The sequence below is a fragment of the Mastacembelus armatus genome, chromosome 21 (genome assembly GCF_900324485.2).
Source record: "Mastacembelus armatus chromosome 21, fMasArm1.2, whole genome shotgun sequence".
Classification (NCBI taxonomy): Eukaryota; Metazoa; Chordata; class Actinopteri; order Synbranchiformes; family Mastacembelidae; genus Mastacembelus; species Mastacembelus armatus.
In genome coordinates, this window is record NC_046653.1 from 4,571,515 (window position 1) to 4,587,719 (window position 16,205).

Below are 16,205 nucleotides of genomic sequence, written 5' to 3' on the forward strand. Positions count from 1 at the left end.
ACTATGAAGTAAATCTATTTTTCTCTTTTTCTGTTTTCTCCAGTATGCCGAATAGCTTGCCACAAGAAATGTGAAGTCAAGGTAAGAGTCATAATATTTTTTGAAAATACAATCTTAAAGAAAAAAATTGGAAAATGTCATGTTTCAGAGGTTTTTGCAACCTTTTTAAAAAATTCAATCATTTTTCCACATGTAAAAAGTACGTGAGAAAGGCTCCTACACAATCTGAACTTGCTCATTATAATCTATGTAAGCTTATCTGAAGGAAATATTATGTTTTAGGTGGAGTCAGCTTTTACTAGATGTGGGTGTGTGTAAGACACAATGTGTGTATACATGCAGATGTTGGGGTAGGTGGAGTTTATGTCCTGCAAAAATCTTAAGAATGTCTAAACAAGTGCTTTTTGTACTTGAATGTGTTTATATTGGATGAACTCTTGCATCTTGGAGATCGCCCCGTGTCTAAAAATAAAAGCCCTCTGGATGGAGCTATCGCTTGATTCATCTTGTTTTGAAAGACGGAGCCCACGTAGAAGATAATGGGAGGGAAAACAGAGTGAAGCTGAAGTCCCTGCAGGGTTATTAGAGTGGGAAAGTTGTATGTTTTGTGTGTGTCAAGGTTCAACTGCCCAGTGGGGTTTTAAATAGGATTTACACACATGAACATGTGAACACACACATACCTGTATATACTGTGCACACCCTTCATCTGGTATCCATTATTGAAATTGGTGTTAGTTGCCAGCTTTGCCCACTCCCTTTTTTTTACTCACAGGAAATGCCATGGGTGTAGGGCCAACCAGCCACACTAACAGTGAGGCGGGGGCTTTGGTCTGCCTTACACAGCAGGACAGGCCTCCAGTGCAAATTTATCAAACAAAATTATTCTACTTGCATAGTTGTTGAGATATCTAAATCAGATACATCCAAATGCATTAGCTCTGAATGACATTTGCTTGAGGTGCAGACATCACTGAAAGTTCCTTGCTCAGTATTGATGTGTGTCTCCAGAAACAATGCACCCTTCACTCTGAATAATACACAGAACATGCTGTGAACTGTTTTCCTATAGCCTATAGACTACTTTTTAGCAGCGATAGTGAAAACTCTTCATAGTGAGTTCTTTGGATTGCCCAGTGTAACCGGGACATTGTTTCTGAAAAAAAAAGTGCAACAATGCTGAATTCTTAAAATAAAAATTTAGTGTTGGGAACATATTTTAAATGTTTTTATTTGACACTTTTGGCCTTATGCAAGAACCACTCAAGAACAGTGTGATAAAAGTGAAAACATACAAAACATGCTTGTTGATAACATTTCAATTTCAGGAAACCAAAGGTCAAAACTGTGGGAGGAGACGTTAAAACAGCCCAGAACATACTCTCAGTGTCTAGATATACAAAAGTGAAACTTTCCATTGCTAAAAATCACAGCAGCATTTCCTTCTCTAAACATTTCAACCAAAAATGTCTTAGCTTTGGCAGGAAGCAATTTGCCAACAAGCCTGTCATGAAAAACAAGGGAGTGACTATATCAGGGTCAAGCATGATCATTATCGACCCAAAGTCAGCCCTGAAAAACTGCTGGGTACTTTTTTGTAGATTAATTATTTATTTTTAAAACCAGATAAAGCTCTTTTTTTGTAGGCTGTCAATCATTATACTGTATAATATTTTCTGTTACAAATCTAGATTCTTCTTAAGTTTAAGCGTCATGAGTTTCTTTGTAAACAATATGGTTATAAATCTCTAAGACTCTAATATTTGACCTGTATTTTAATCTGTAAACTGCAAGCAAATGGTTATGTGTGTGTATGTGTGTGTGTGTGTGTGTGTGTGTAAACGTGTGTTTCTTTACAACTGGATGAGAAAAATGCTTTCAATCTTGTCCGGAAAATTTCACTCCTGGATGATGACAGGAAGAAGCCAGACAGAGTGTATTAGGTCATCTTGGAAGTTAAGACAAGAGTAATTTTGCAAAATCCTTGTACATTTGTGCTGCATATACAGTACTCTTGCATTTCCATTTTTCTGAGTCTGACACATCTTCATCCTCTGCTCAGTTCCCATTATTAAAGAGTGTCTGGGGCTTTCCCACTGTACTGCCATAAAAGCATTAAAGAAAGTAAAACCTCATGGTCTGTTCACACAAATAAAAGCCAAACTGTGTAATAAAAGCCATGGTAGAAGCTCCCAATCCCCATCGACAGCACCATTTTCGTGTTTTCTGCTATAATACAATTTTCATTTGTGATGAAAGGAATTCAGTATATTTTCCTTTAAGTCTGATATGCAATATACAGTAGATGCTTACTCCAGGAGGTTGGGTTTTGAGAACCCAGACAGCTCAAACCAGTCTCTAGCTCTTAGTTAAGGCATTCTGTCCACAGATTGTACTGGGGATGGTACCTTGATGACAAGCTGACATCAGGGCACCATCTCCTCTAGCTATTAGGAGGGTGCAGAATGCCTTTCAAAGATGAAAGATGAAACGAGGTCCACTGTCGGAGACCAGCAGAATCTCCTAAAACTCCAGAATCGCCTTGGCAGATGGTAACTTAGGCATAGGAATAATGTACCATTTTAGAAAATCTGTCAACCTCCAACCACAGTTTCCACTCCTCGAGTGCTACCTTTATGGCCAATAGTTCCCAGTTGCCAATGTCGTATTTCCTTTCGAGAGGAGATAGTTTACGACAAAGAAAAGCACATGGATGAAGCTTACTATTATGTGGACTGCGCTGGGAGAGGACAGCTCCAATGCCCACAAACTGGCAATCCCAAAGTGGCATCACTAGGACAGGGGCACTGACAAAACAGTTCTTTAACTTCTGAAAGGCTAGGTGGACTTGGGTGGACCACAGAAACTTAGCCTTGCAGGAAATGAGAGCATTCAAAGGGGCTGCTACAGTGCTAAAGTTTCTAATGAACTTTTGGTAAAAATCTCTGAAGTTGCTTCTGATTACAAGGAACTGCCCAGTCACTAACTGCTCACTAATTGATCTCTCCCTCCACCACAATGTATTCCAGGAACGACACCTTGGGCTGGTGAAATTCAAACCTTTTGGTCTTCACGAAAAGCTGGCATTTTAGAAAATTCTGGAGGACTTGACAAACACAAACACATTGAGCATCTCCTGGAGAACATTGTTTGCCAGAGCCTGAAAAACTGTTGGGGCCCCCCTCCCTTATTCTGACTAGACGGTAAACATTTCTCAGGTCGAGCTGTGCGAAAATTGTAGATCCTTGCAAATGTTCAAAAGCGGAAGGGACCAAAAGGAAAGGGTACCTGTTTTTGATGGTCACATCATTCAGGCCTCTGTAATTGATGCATGGTCAGAGAGACTTGTCTTTCTCCCCCACGGTGAAGAACCCAGTTCCAGCAGGAGACGAAGATGGACGTATTATTCCAGCACCCAAGGATGCATCAGTATATTCCTTCATTGCCTGCATCTCTGGGTGGGACGAGGAATACAGCCTCACCCTATGGAGAGAGAATCTGGGCAACAAATCAATCGCACAGCCATATGGTCTGTGAAGGGGTAAAGAGGTGGCACGAGCCTTCTTGGAAACTTCCTTGAGATCATGGTAGCACTGGGGAACACGAGTCTGGAAAGTCCTGCTTGTGAGATGCTGGGGCCGGGGCTGGGAACCTCACCGCAAAACACGATTTTCATTAAATTAGCATCAGCACCTGAGTCCACCAACACCACCTGCATACGAGGAACACAAAGGGAGATTAGGATCACGGTAGGCATACAGCGAGAGGGATTTGTAGATATCTGTGTGGTGCTCACCAGTACCCTTCTCCTTTATTGGTGAGACCTGTCTTTTACTGGACAATGGGAGATGAAATGTCCTAGCTGGCCACAATAGATACATCTGCCCTCCCGGACCCTGCATTGTCTCTTGGCGGGAGTGAGACGAGTGTGGCCAAGCTGCATGGGCTTCTCAGATGGCTCAGTGGTTGCCTGGGTGGACAGAAGTGGCAAAAAAGCAGTAGAAGCTTGTCTAGAGGAGATGGGAGTAGGTGCGCCTTGCTGGTCTGAGAAAGGAAAGCTGTAGCATGTTCTCTCCTTTCTGTCAAAAAGCTGGTTATCAGTTTTGACAGCTAGGGTGATAAGGAGAGCAGAGGGCTGAAGTTCAAAATGGAGGTTGCAGAAAAGTATGACAGTCTCCAGAGTCACCAGAAAAGCGTTCAGGATGAGACAGGTGTGGAAATGATGTGGGTTTCAGGCAGAGGTAGAGCAGGCTCTGGTGAGGTCTCTATGGTGGCTGGAATGGGAGCTGAAGCAGTCTCAGGAGCAGTGGGTGTGGGAACTGGGGTAGTTTGAATGGCTTTAGTGAGATTGTTGATCTGTTCACATACTGTGCTGCGGAAACTCTCATATTGATCTGCAACACTGCGCAGCTCTTCTCTATTGGAGGTAAGTCTCTTATCTTGCTGGTGAGTCATATGTCCGTGGGCTTATAAAGCATTCAAAATCTGGTTGGGGTCGGCTGAATCCATTTTGCAGCCAGATCATACTATCAGATGGCACACAGAAATGAGAACTCAAAATTCAATTCAATTCAATTCAGTTTTATTTGTATAGCGCCAAATCACAATACAAATCATCTCAAGGCACTTTACAAAAACTAAAAACCCACAATTCCCTTATGAGCAAGCACTTGGCGACAGTGGAGAGGAAAAAACTCCCTTTAACGGAAGAAAAAAACCTCCAGCAGAACCGGGCTCAGTTTGGGCGGCCATCTGCCTCGACCGGTTGGGGTGAGTGGATAGAGGAGAGAGAAAAGAACAGCAACAATAAACAACAAATAGACACTGCAAGTTGGTGGGGCCAGTAACTGCACATCAGCGATATACAGCTCCAGGACCAGGGACACCTGCAGAAGGTACAGAGAGAACAGAGAGAGAGGGAGAGAGCACAAACTAGGGGAGAGAGAGGGAGCACAAGGTTAGTAACATTCAAATGCTCAACTCGAAGGTTCAAACTCATAAGGAATGTAAAGAAATACTGGAACGCTGACACACAAGGGTACAAGACGATCTGGCAGAGAACAGTGGGAAGGTAGTGAGTATATATACACACAAGGGGGGAGGTTTATAAATCAAACAACCTGATTAGTTGATTGACAGAAATTTAATTTACATGAAATTTGATTATTAACTATATAGTTCCTATATAGGGCCTTATATATAGTGTTGGAATCACTAGTAACTGAAAAGTAGTTCCCTCAAAATTTCCCACAATGCATTGTAAAAAGTAGTGAGCAGCAATGGTCACTAGACAGGCAGAATAGATATGTGTTGCATGGATGAATGGCGGAAACACCCGAAAGTTATAATTGTAGATTCAAGATTGTAGCTGAAAATTATGAACAGCCTTTAAAAAACATTCGGGATGAATTACATTCATTTTTACCACTAAATTATTAAAACAATAAAAATCATTTGAGTTAGAAAGAGGAAGTGAAGTCTTCATGAGCTGGTGGTCCGTGCTATGTTATAATCGGAGACAAGCTGGTGGCCCGTGCTATGTTATAATCGGAGACAAGCTGGTGGCCCGTGCTATGTTATAATCGGAGACAGAAAAAGAGTAGTGGGTGAGTGGCCGAAACTGAACTGCTAATTGAGAGCACTATACAGTGATCTATATAGTGCTCTCAACTGAGGGGTTAGGGACTAGGGGACCCTTCGACTGAGGGGTTAGGGACAAGGGGTGGACATTTGGACACAATGACAAAATGTGAACATGAAAACATGACCTCAGGATATTCTATTGTCAATAAGAACAATATCATCAAGGCTAATATTAAAAGTAGTTCATTTTTTTATATTGCATGACATACTAATCCATACATATGTACGTTAAAGTACATTTGGCAAATCACTGACGTTGGCTGTGAACTTAACAAATTTCAGTTTCCATATTACTGGCTAATAAGGCTTGGTAGCATGTTTGAGCTGAGAATAAAATGAGAGTCTTTGTTGCTTGTCAAGTGTGTTTTGAGAAGGAAACTAGTATGTTCCAACATTAATGAATAAAACAATGGAAGAACATGCACAATCCCTCTAAACTAGTTTTTCATTTTCCTCTCCAAAACGATGAAGCATTTGTTTTCATTTTTTTCCCCAACTACCTTTGAATTCTCAAAATGTGTATTCAGTGAAAAATTATGTGTTTCTTTGTGCTGGCTAACTTCCACTGTGGGACTTTGTTATTTCAGATTTGTTATTTGTGACCCCTTTGGTTCCTTTTACTGTGCACAACATGTTTCAGTTAAGCAATCTGTTGTTTGCAGCTTGTTGATGGATATGTCCTCATTTAGCTTGTGTGCCAAGTGAAAAGCTATATGTGGTAACAGTCCTATTGCTCATTCCTGTGTCTCTAAATGTTTTCGTGGTTGACAAATGAGTCCTATTGAAATAATTTAGTAGACAAAAGAAATATTTATTCATTAGCAATTTAAATGGTAGGTCATTTTAAAGAAAACTGTTAAGCTTTAGTTGCATTTCAGTGCTCCATTGAATAAGTGTAATGCACCAATCCATGTATTAAGTCAGTACAATATATAACCATTTGCTGTGCTGAAAATCCATTTTCAAGTCTCCTCCAGATAAACCTGCATACCACTGAGTTTAAGCAAGCAGTAACTTTGGCACTGTGTGCAGGTCATTGGCTACCAACTCTATACATTTTTAACATTTCTTAAAGTTACTTGGAGATATAAAGTTCTTGGTGGAGTTGAGAATAAGGCAGATCATATATCTTGTATTATTTAGTGGCAACATTTTTGACACATCCCATGTGAGATGTGTTTTTAAAGAGAAAACATTGTGTTTGCAGTTAACATTATTATTACCTGGTAAACAGCTTAGACTTATAACTGTGGGAGGGTATAGTAGCTGCCTGGTGACCACTGCTAGCTATATGTGCAAAGCCAGGTAGAGTCAGCTAAGTCCTTACACTGCAAGACTTTTTTTTTTTAAATCTGAGAGACCACACACATACATTCAGCTGAAGTAAAAACTGAATCTCTACCAAGGACTCCAAGGACTGTTCTGTTGTTAACCTCCCTGCAGGGCTGGACTAAAAATATAATTTTTTAAATACATTTGCTGAGTACTTTTTCAATTATTTGGTTATTTTTTTAGTCTATAACCCAAAACCTAGTCTTTATTTCTGACCCTGATCAGAAAATGCCCAGCACAATCTCCCAGAGCCTAAAAGACATATCCCCATCAAAGCTGTAAGAGGATGTTTTTGTTTGGGCATGATAAAGATTGCAATGTTCAAAAAAATAGCAGTGTCTGCCGTTGACTGTACAAGCTCAAAACTATTTTGTACAAACGTTTTTGTTTCTAGGATTTAGCAATCCTGTGAATCACTAAACTAATATTTAGTTGTATGACCACAGTTTTTTATAACTGCTTCACATCTGTGTGGCATGGAGTCAGCCAACTTGTGGCACCTTTCAGCTGTTATTCCACCCCATGATTCTGTAACAACATTCCACAATTCATTTACATTTCTTGGTTTTGCTTCAGAAACAGCATTTTTGATATCAGCCCACAAGTTCTCCATTGGATTAAGGTCCGGGGATTGGGCTGGCCACTCCATAATATTCATTTTGTTGGTTTGGAACCAAGACTTTGCTCGTTTACTAGTGTGTTTGGGGTCATTGTCTTGTTGAAACAACCATTTCAAGGGCATGTCCTCTTCAGCATAAGGCAACATGACCTCTTCAAGTATTCTGACATATGCAAACTGATCCATGATCCCTGGTATGTGATAAATAGGCCCAACAAAATAGTAGGAGAAACATGCCCATATCATGATGCTTGCACCACCATGCTTCACTGTCTTCACTGTGTACTGTGGCTTGAATTCAGAGGTCGTCTCACAAACTGTCTATGGCCCTTGGACCCAAAAAGAAGAATTTTACTCTCATCAGTCCACAAAATGTTCCTCCATTTCTCTTTAGGCCAGTTGATGTGTTCTTTGGCAAACTGTAACCTCTTCTGCACATGCCTTTTTTTTAACAGAGGGACTTTGCGGGGGATTCTTGAAAATAGAGTAGCTTCACACAGACGTCTTCTAACTGTCACAGTACTTACAGGTAACTACAGACTGTCTTTGATCATCCTGGAGCTGATCATTGGCTGAGCCTTTGCCATTCTGGTTATTCTTCGATCCATTTTGATGGTTGTCTTCCGTTTTCTTCCACGTCTCTCTGGTTTTGCCCTCCATTTTAAGGCATTGGAGATCATTTTAGCTGCACAGCCTATAATTTTTTGCACCTCTCTTTAGGTTTTCCCCTCTCCAATCAACTTTTTAATCAAAGTACGCTGTTCTTCTGAACAATGTCTTGAACGACCCATTTTCCTCAGGCTTTCAAATGCATGTTCAACAAGTGCTGGCTTCATCCTTAAATAGGGGCCACCTGATTCACACCTGTTTTTTCACAAAATTGATGACCTCACTGATTGAATGCCACACTGCTATTTTTTTGAACACACCCCTTTCAACTAATTGCCCAACTGCACAGCCTTAAGAGCGTGCATATCATGAATGCTGGGTCTTGTTTGTTTTCTGAGAATCTACTGCACCTACTGGTAACTTGTTTGCCATGTAGCAATAAAATATATACTAAAAATCTGGATTATTCTGGTTAGTCACATTGTACTGCTATTATTTTGAACAATACTGTATCTCAATCAATATAAAATTGATACTCACTTTTAATTAAGTCAGTTAGGTCCAAAAATTTTGTGCAGACATCATTGATTCACACAGGATGAAGCCTACAATCCTCTGACTTTCCTTGAAGTGGCACCATGTATTTGACAGTATTAGTTTGCTGTACGATACTATCCAATAATTGTTTGATATGAAATTGGTTAAAGAAATCTGGTTGTCTTTTAAGATGATAGTGACAGTGAGATGTAAAAAATTTCATGATCTCATTCCCCACAAAACATCTTCATTACTTCAAAGTTTGGTTTGAGTAAAAGCCTGCACTACAAATACCTTTTCCATTAGCCCCCGCTGTTAGCTAATGTGAAGAATACAGTAAGCTTTATGCACTCTTACAAAATACCTGCTCAAAGTCAGCAGACAAGCACAGTCACTGTCAGTCTGTACATATGCTTACAGTTGCATTTAGCTATGCGCAGCCACAGAGCTGCTAGTATGGCTGCAGGCTTACTCTTCCCACTTGATAAATGAATTGATCATTCAAATTCTCACCTAATTTTCTGTCAGTTAACTGACTTAATCTGTATTATTCAACTAATCACTAATAAACTCTAGCACTAATACTACTAGTTTAAATATTGGTTAACTGTTTTAAAACTTTATTCAAAATGGACCTGAACAGAAATGACCCAAGAAATCCTCTTTTAGTCTCATGAAGTAGCAGCAGCTGTTAAGCTTCATTCATTAACCACATCCTTTGTTCCAGTGACTTCAGTTCAATACCACACATTGCTACAAGACTAATTTATCATACAGACATTAATTACAGCTAATTGACTGCTGCAGAACACCAGCAAAGCTTTTTCAAGTTCATATAGATAATATAGTGCTGAGGTTTTGGCACTGGTGAGCCTAGACTTTAAGGATTTCAGTTTTTGCTGACAATAGTAGATTGGATACCTGTTGTCAAGATGTTGGCTTGTGCTCCGTGGTAATTCTTGTTGAATGCTGATACAACTCTACTCAGTTCATTTTGAGTTTATTTTTCAAAGTGTGTAAGACCAATTACCTAGTGGGTACGTGTCTGCTCCTCAGAAAGTGCTGCAGATATTTTCTAGGCATCAGTTTAAGTGAGTTTTAATGTGTAGTTTAGCCATTCTGTGACTTCAAGATGATCACAGCGCTAAGTGCCTCATAAATAATTCACACTACAAGTACAGATGGACCTCAAATGTAGTCCTAAAAGATGTCGCCATGGCATTAAATATTAGTGACTGCGTTAACACCTTCCTTCCCATTCCATGTGGTGGCCCTGCACTGAGTGAGAATTGGAAGTCAGAGAGGGCAGCAGTAGCGTGGGGTGGGCTTCTGTTAAGAAAATAACCAAAAAGTCACATCAGTCATACCACTGTGAACAAGTGAGAGAAAACATGAAGTGGCTGGGGTGGGGTCATAATCAAAATATTCCTCTGAGTCCTTTCCATGATATCTCTCTGTACTCTGCTTTGAAGTAAGCGGTTCCTAGTCTGATCAAGTACAGAGCTGGCCGGCAGCTCTAAAGATAATTGAATTAGCAGTCACAGGACAGAACACATGCTTGCTACTCTGTCATCCATATGACAGTAGCAATCTGCAGGAACTTAAGCATAAAATAAACCATATGGAATTTAATTTGAGAGCATTTACTGAATCATAAAAGATGTTTCTGTTTTAGTTAATCAGGATTTCATATCATGAGTGTTATGAGGTGAGGCGGTGAGGATGTGAAGGAGAGGCATAGGACCCAAATGCGGGACAAACACAAGTCTTTATTTACTCCTGGATTTCCCCAGGCTCAGGCACAAGCACAGAATCTCTGTCTGGGAATGAAACGCCACTCGGCGAGGACAGGCGAGCACAAATAAACTTGTAATCTGCATACATCAAGTAATGCTCCAACAAAGAACAAAAGAATGCAGGTGCTATATATACAGTCACGCACCAAATTAATTGAACACAGGTGGATCGAAATAAACTAATGAGAAGTTACCACTAGCTAGAATATGCACACGGGAAACTCAGGATCCAAAATTAAAGTCCATACAGGAATTCAATTCTCCAAACCGTAACACATGAGAATAAAAATACATCAGTCTAACCATAATGAGCTGTTTCAGGTAATGCAGTGGGATAACACTTTAAGGCTGCTATTTTTTCTTTTACAGCAGAAGAATCTTTAAACACAACAATGATTGTGATACATAAATATAAACTCATCAAGGTACTGCTAATGTGGCAATTTTGGTCTTTGTACACATACTGTATAACAGACATGGCAAAATTAGTGTTGGACTCAGGTTGCTGGCAACATTTTTAATGGTTCTGGTTAATGAGAGCAGTGAGACTGAACCAAGACCTTGGACCACACAACCAAAAAAATTGCAGCTTTCGAACCAGAGGAACCTTTTCATAGTTCTTAGAACCTTTGGAGGAAGTTTCCATTTTTTGTCTGTCTGCATCACAGGACCTGAGAACTATATTAGTTCTTAGAACATCTGTTTTGGGGAACTTTTTTTAGGTCCTGCTGTTGTTTTCCAGTACAATGGGAACCATGAATGATGTACAGTGCATTTGCGTTGATTTGTCAAACACTAACTTAAGCCAAAGAAGCACTGGGCAACTGGCATTTTTAAAAGTACTTTTACCTTCCAAACTTAAAAAACAGAGTGCTGCTGATTTCAGAACTTCATAAAAACAAAAAACATTTATCTGTCAGCTCATGTTGTTTGAGTGTGTGGGCAAAGTGCTTACACAATAAGCAGTGGCTTATGGCCGTATTTAATAACTGCATAGTAGCGACGTGCATAGATACAGCAGAGAAAACAAACAGGAACGCCCAGACGTTAACATGATGGAGTAATCAAGAGTTTCTGGAAAGAATGTCAACAATGGTCCAAGTGCATACAGGAGACAGTGAAGGAGGAAACAAGTGAAGGGGCAAGACTTTATAGAACACACAGCTGCATATGTTACAGGACAATTGATTCACTGTCCTACAATACTTGGTTTTAAATGAATGTTGTGTTGAGGAGCATTTGTTGTGCAGGCACTAAGCTTTACTGTCCATTAGAACAGCTTCCTGCCTCTAGAGGACATTTCCTCATTGCATACTAAAGGGCGTTTGGAGACATGTTTTTCTTCAAATTCCCCACCCATATATCTTCAGCTTGTCCTTTGATTCAAAGTAACAACTTTTCCATCTCACGCCTGCTCCCACTGTGTCTGAACACCTGCTGCCTAAACATGACAGTCTAGTGGCGTAACCCATGGTAAATCTGTTTGGTACGCTGCATGGGCGTTGGTGAAAAGTTCCACTTGGTGCTGGGGGACAGTGATCTACTCTGCTGCTGTTGCTTGGGAAAGCCTGAGTCAGAGTCATGGAGCTGAACCTCACCCAGACAGAGTTGTCCCTCACTGTCTTTCTTGTTATTCACTGTTGGTCTTTGAACTGTTCTTCTGTACTTATGACACTAATGCTTGTTTGTCTTCCTCCGTCCTCAGTTCTTTGCATCCGTCTCATTTTACCAAACTATGGAACATTTCATCTCTCGATTTATTTTTTGCTTACTGAGCTTTTCTGGAAAAGCCAACATGTTTGAAAGCTCACACTAAAGAAGAGTGACACCTGATTGGTGCCCTTAAGTCATGTAGAAGAAGGATTTGATGTATATCTTTTGCACACTGCTACTAATAATCCCTGGTCTTTTTAAAATAAAAAATTGTGGCATGGCAATCTGATGGTTGTCTGTGACAGTGTTAGTGTGATTGCTGAATGCATTCACAGGAACATGATGAAACATCAGTGACTGTGACAACATAAAGCTCCAAAGACAGTAACCTGGAAAAAAGGCAGGGATGCAGAGGAAAATCCCCATTTCCCAAATCTAAGGCTTGTCCCTCCATTAAATCTGTGTATATCACATAAACAAGCATGCCATTTTGTTACTATAAACCATGTGTTATGTCTGTGGCAGCCCACCCTTCCTTCCTGGCCCTTGTCATTAATAATGAATTAAATAAAGCTTACTGAGACAACATCTGGTGAGCACAACTTCAGTTAAAGGTGTTGCTTTCAGAGCTGCCTTCCATGTAATTACTTCTGTGCAACATCAAAGACACTGGCCATTCTTTCCATGCTACAAATTTGTACCAAACATTCTTCAATAATGTCCCTTTGTCTGCTACTGGATAACAGACTGAAAATAAAATGTCTTTCTTACTGTAAGTTTGTGAGAACTGGTGCGGTTTAGGGTGACATGACTATCAATGGGATTCCAGGTGAGATTATATTTATATATAGATTATATTTTTAATAATAAATGAAAATTATTGAAAATTAATGTGAAAGGTTGCAACAAATCCACAGAGATTCATTGCAGTGCTGTAGTTCTCCTCAAGTCTTCTGGGCTTTATTTCAAATATTTTTGTTTTCAAAGCCCATCATTATAATTCTGTCTAAGTGCTTTTATCAGTGTCATTTCCAGGAGCAGTTTTTGAGTCACTGAAAGCTTTAGAGGTCAGAGATATCTATGGAGAACCAGAAAGCAGAGAAACTGAGACTACTTCACTGTCACTTCTAAAGCAGGGCCATTTAATTATTTAATTAACTCTTTCTGTGTTTTTACTCAAATCAATAATTATATGTAAACCTGAACATACAGCTGTTTCTGCTGTAATGGTTTTACTGCAAATTACTGCTCCTTTAAATGACAACCAAATACACAAAGAATTCTGTTTTTGCTTTTAGTTTATGGCTTACAAAGCACCTAAATTCCCATCTGAGTATAAAAGTAGAAATAAGACCAAGACCAAGGGTATTTTATGCTTGTAACACAATGCTGCCAATATCTGGAAAATGTACTGTATGTAGGTGCTCTTGAAGATAAGCCAAACCATGACGAGAAAAAAGTTAAAGTTCAGGCCCTCAAGAATAGAGCAAAGATTGTATAAAAAGCCCCTATTTAATCAGACACATTGTAAGCATGCCAATTGGCTTCAACTATAAAACTAGATATATCTTTGCACTGAGGCAACTATACTTTCTACACTAACTAGCTGTACCAACTGAATACATTGTTTTCATTTGCAGGCTTACCATTGGTTGCCTTGTGTTATATTTTGTTGCAATGATTAGACAGGTTCCATGTTTCCAGTAAAGCTGCTCGTATTACTGCATATAAGCTGCAAAACTGAAAACTCCCAGAGATAAACCCATCAACCAGTCAAAATAGTGTTGTGATTCTATGGAGGCAACAAGATTCGACATTTTGCTAAAAATAAAAATGCAGCTGGTGGTAACAGTCTGATTCTGAACACAATCAGTGTTCAGTGTAGAAACTGTAAATGTGTGTGAACGTGAAAGGTTGATCTGTGAAGATGTTTACATGTATCTTTGGGTAATTAATTACAGCATATCTAAAGATGTGGATATGACTTGGTGGGTTAGTGAAGTGGTCCCCAATTTTCCCTGTCATCAAATCAAAGAAAGTGATGTATATATATATATATATATATTAATTAGTTTGTAATCTTCAGTTCACATTCACAGCTCTGTATCAGTACATTAAGCCAGAGTGTAACTCTCAAAATGACTGAGTGGCACAGTGGATAATAACTATGCATGCGCTCTCTGCTGCTGACACTGTTTGACTTTGGAGTTGCCACAAAATCAGTGGATTCATTCATGGTACTTTTGCTCTTGTTGCAGCAGTACAGTGAGTATTGTGTGTGTGTGAGAAAGAAGGAAAGAGACAGAAAAGGCGGGTGGATGGGGACGACTCATATTTAACCTGTAACTTGAGAAGCTGATAACAAGGAGCGAATGAAGAATGAAGCTTATGATGAAGGTCTGTGTGTGTGTGTGTGTGTGTGTGAGAGAGAGAGAGAGAGAGAGAGAGAGAGAGTGAGAAAAAGACAGTGAGACACAGAAAGAAACGAGCAGGGATTCCTGAGCTCATGTCCCATTCCCCCAGATCTCCCTGGGAAATTCACTCCAATATTTTTTTTCCTTTCTTGTTACTCATGTGTCCCCCACATTTGGGAGGAGGGTGAGAATGGACTGAACGAGAGGGAGGAGAAAACAAAGGCAGCAAAAGAGAAGAAAATAGCTATAGTCCGTAGCCAGATCTTGCCTGCTTATTCAGCACTGAGTGCTGCACTGCGCTGTTTCCAGTTGTGGGACGTTAAGATTTGCCTTGGGCTGCACTTCTCCCCACTCTTGACTCTTAAGACAATTCCATGCTCGTTTTCCTGGAGGAGGAGTGACACAGTGTGAGACTAGCCAGACTTATTAGCTTGGAGCCCGAAACACACACCAAATCTCTGTCTCTCTCTCTCTCTCTCTCTCTCTCTCTCTCTCTCTCTCTCTGTCTGTTTGTCACACACACTTGTACACTCCTCCAGCGCTGCGTTGCATCAAGGTAACAGTGAGTGGATTTAGCTGTAGCCATCTGGTTGGAGCGCAGAGAAAACCTCTCTGTTGCACAGAGGGGGAAAAGGGAAAGGACGATGCAGCACTAAAACACAGCCGGATAGAGAAAACCAAAGAGTGAAAAAGAGATCGACCCCCTCCCCCCTTCACACACATACAAACACACACTGACAAGGGATGGCCACCGCAGTGTTTCAGGTAAGGAGTATGCTTGTGAGAGGAGAAAACTGCTACTGCCTGTCTGGTTATCCCATGTGTTTGGCTGCTCTGATTCAGAGCAAACCCTCTGCATTGTGGATCTGCTTGACTGGTAGAGAGAAGGAGAGAGAAGCTGTAAGTGCTCTCACATGTACAGTGCGTGTTTTCAAGCATGTATGTGACCTGGCCCAACTAATGTGGTTTATGTTGGCAGGTTTTACTGACCAATTGTGTTCTGCTTTTTTATATACGTGGATACACAATGGATTTTGCATTTGTATGAACAGGACATTCATTAGTATATGCTTGCAAGTGCATTGTGCTGCTTTTGCTGTATGTTCACTGGAGCTGGTGGATGACAAGAATGTTTCTACTATAAATGAGACCATAAGAGAGATGAATTTGATTTATTTGTTTGTTGTACTAGTGTAGGATTTATATGTATTTATGTCAATGAAGCACTGCTTGTTTCTGTAAGACTTGTGTCTGTGGGTGGTCTCACTGGCTTAGCATGTTTTATGGTTGGTGGCCCATGGTCATAGTTGGAATGATACTGGTGTCATATGTCTCCAGTAGTTTTCAGTTTCTTTCTTCTCATCTCATCTTGTTCTCAAATTCATGAAAACAGCACCTTTGAGGTTACCTTTGTTGTGTGTGTGTGTTGCTTCATGCTTCATATTTCCAACCCAGAAGTCAAAGTGCAGTTTGAAAAGAAACTGCCAATAAGCATTTCTGATAGAAAGTAAGAGCAACTGCGTATTATGTTTTGCGTGTGTGTGTGTGTGTGTGTGTGTGTGTGTGTGTGTGTGTGTGTTATTCACTGATTTCAGTGTCCGT

General features: G+C 40.1%; 1 protein-coding gene across 14 annotated transcripts in view; it reads left to right on the forward strand.

The window, feature by feature from the left end:
• Positions 1-16,205, forward strand: part of tns1b (tensin 1b) — a 146,845-nt gene that overhangs the window by 50,480 nt on the left and 80,160 nt on the right. For 12 of the 14 annotated variants that reach the window (XM_026296460.1, XM_026296466.1, XM_026296468.1 and 9 more), the window contains exon 3: positions 44-81. In XM_026296460.1, the coding sequence (XP_026152245.1) occupies positions 44-81 (38 nt within the window). Of the gene's footprint in view, positions 1-43; positions 82-14,712; positions 15,369-16,205 lie in introns of those variants that run through there. The other 2 variants (XM_026296472.2, XM_026296474.2) reach the window with 1 other exon arrangement.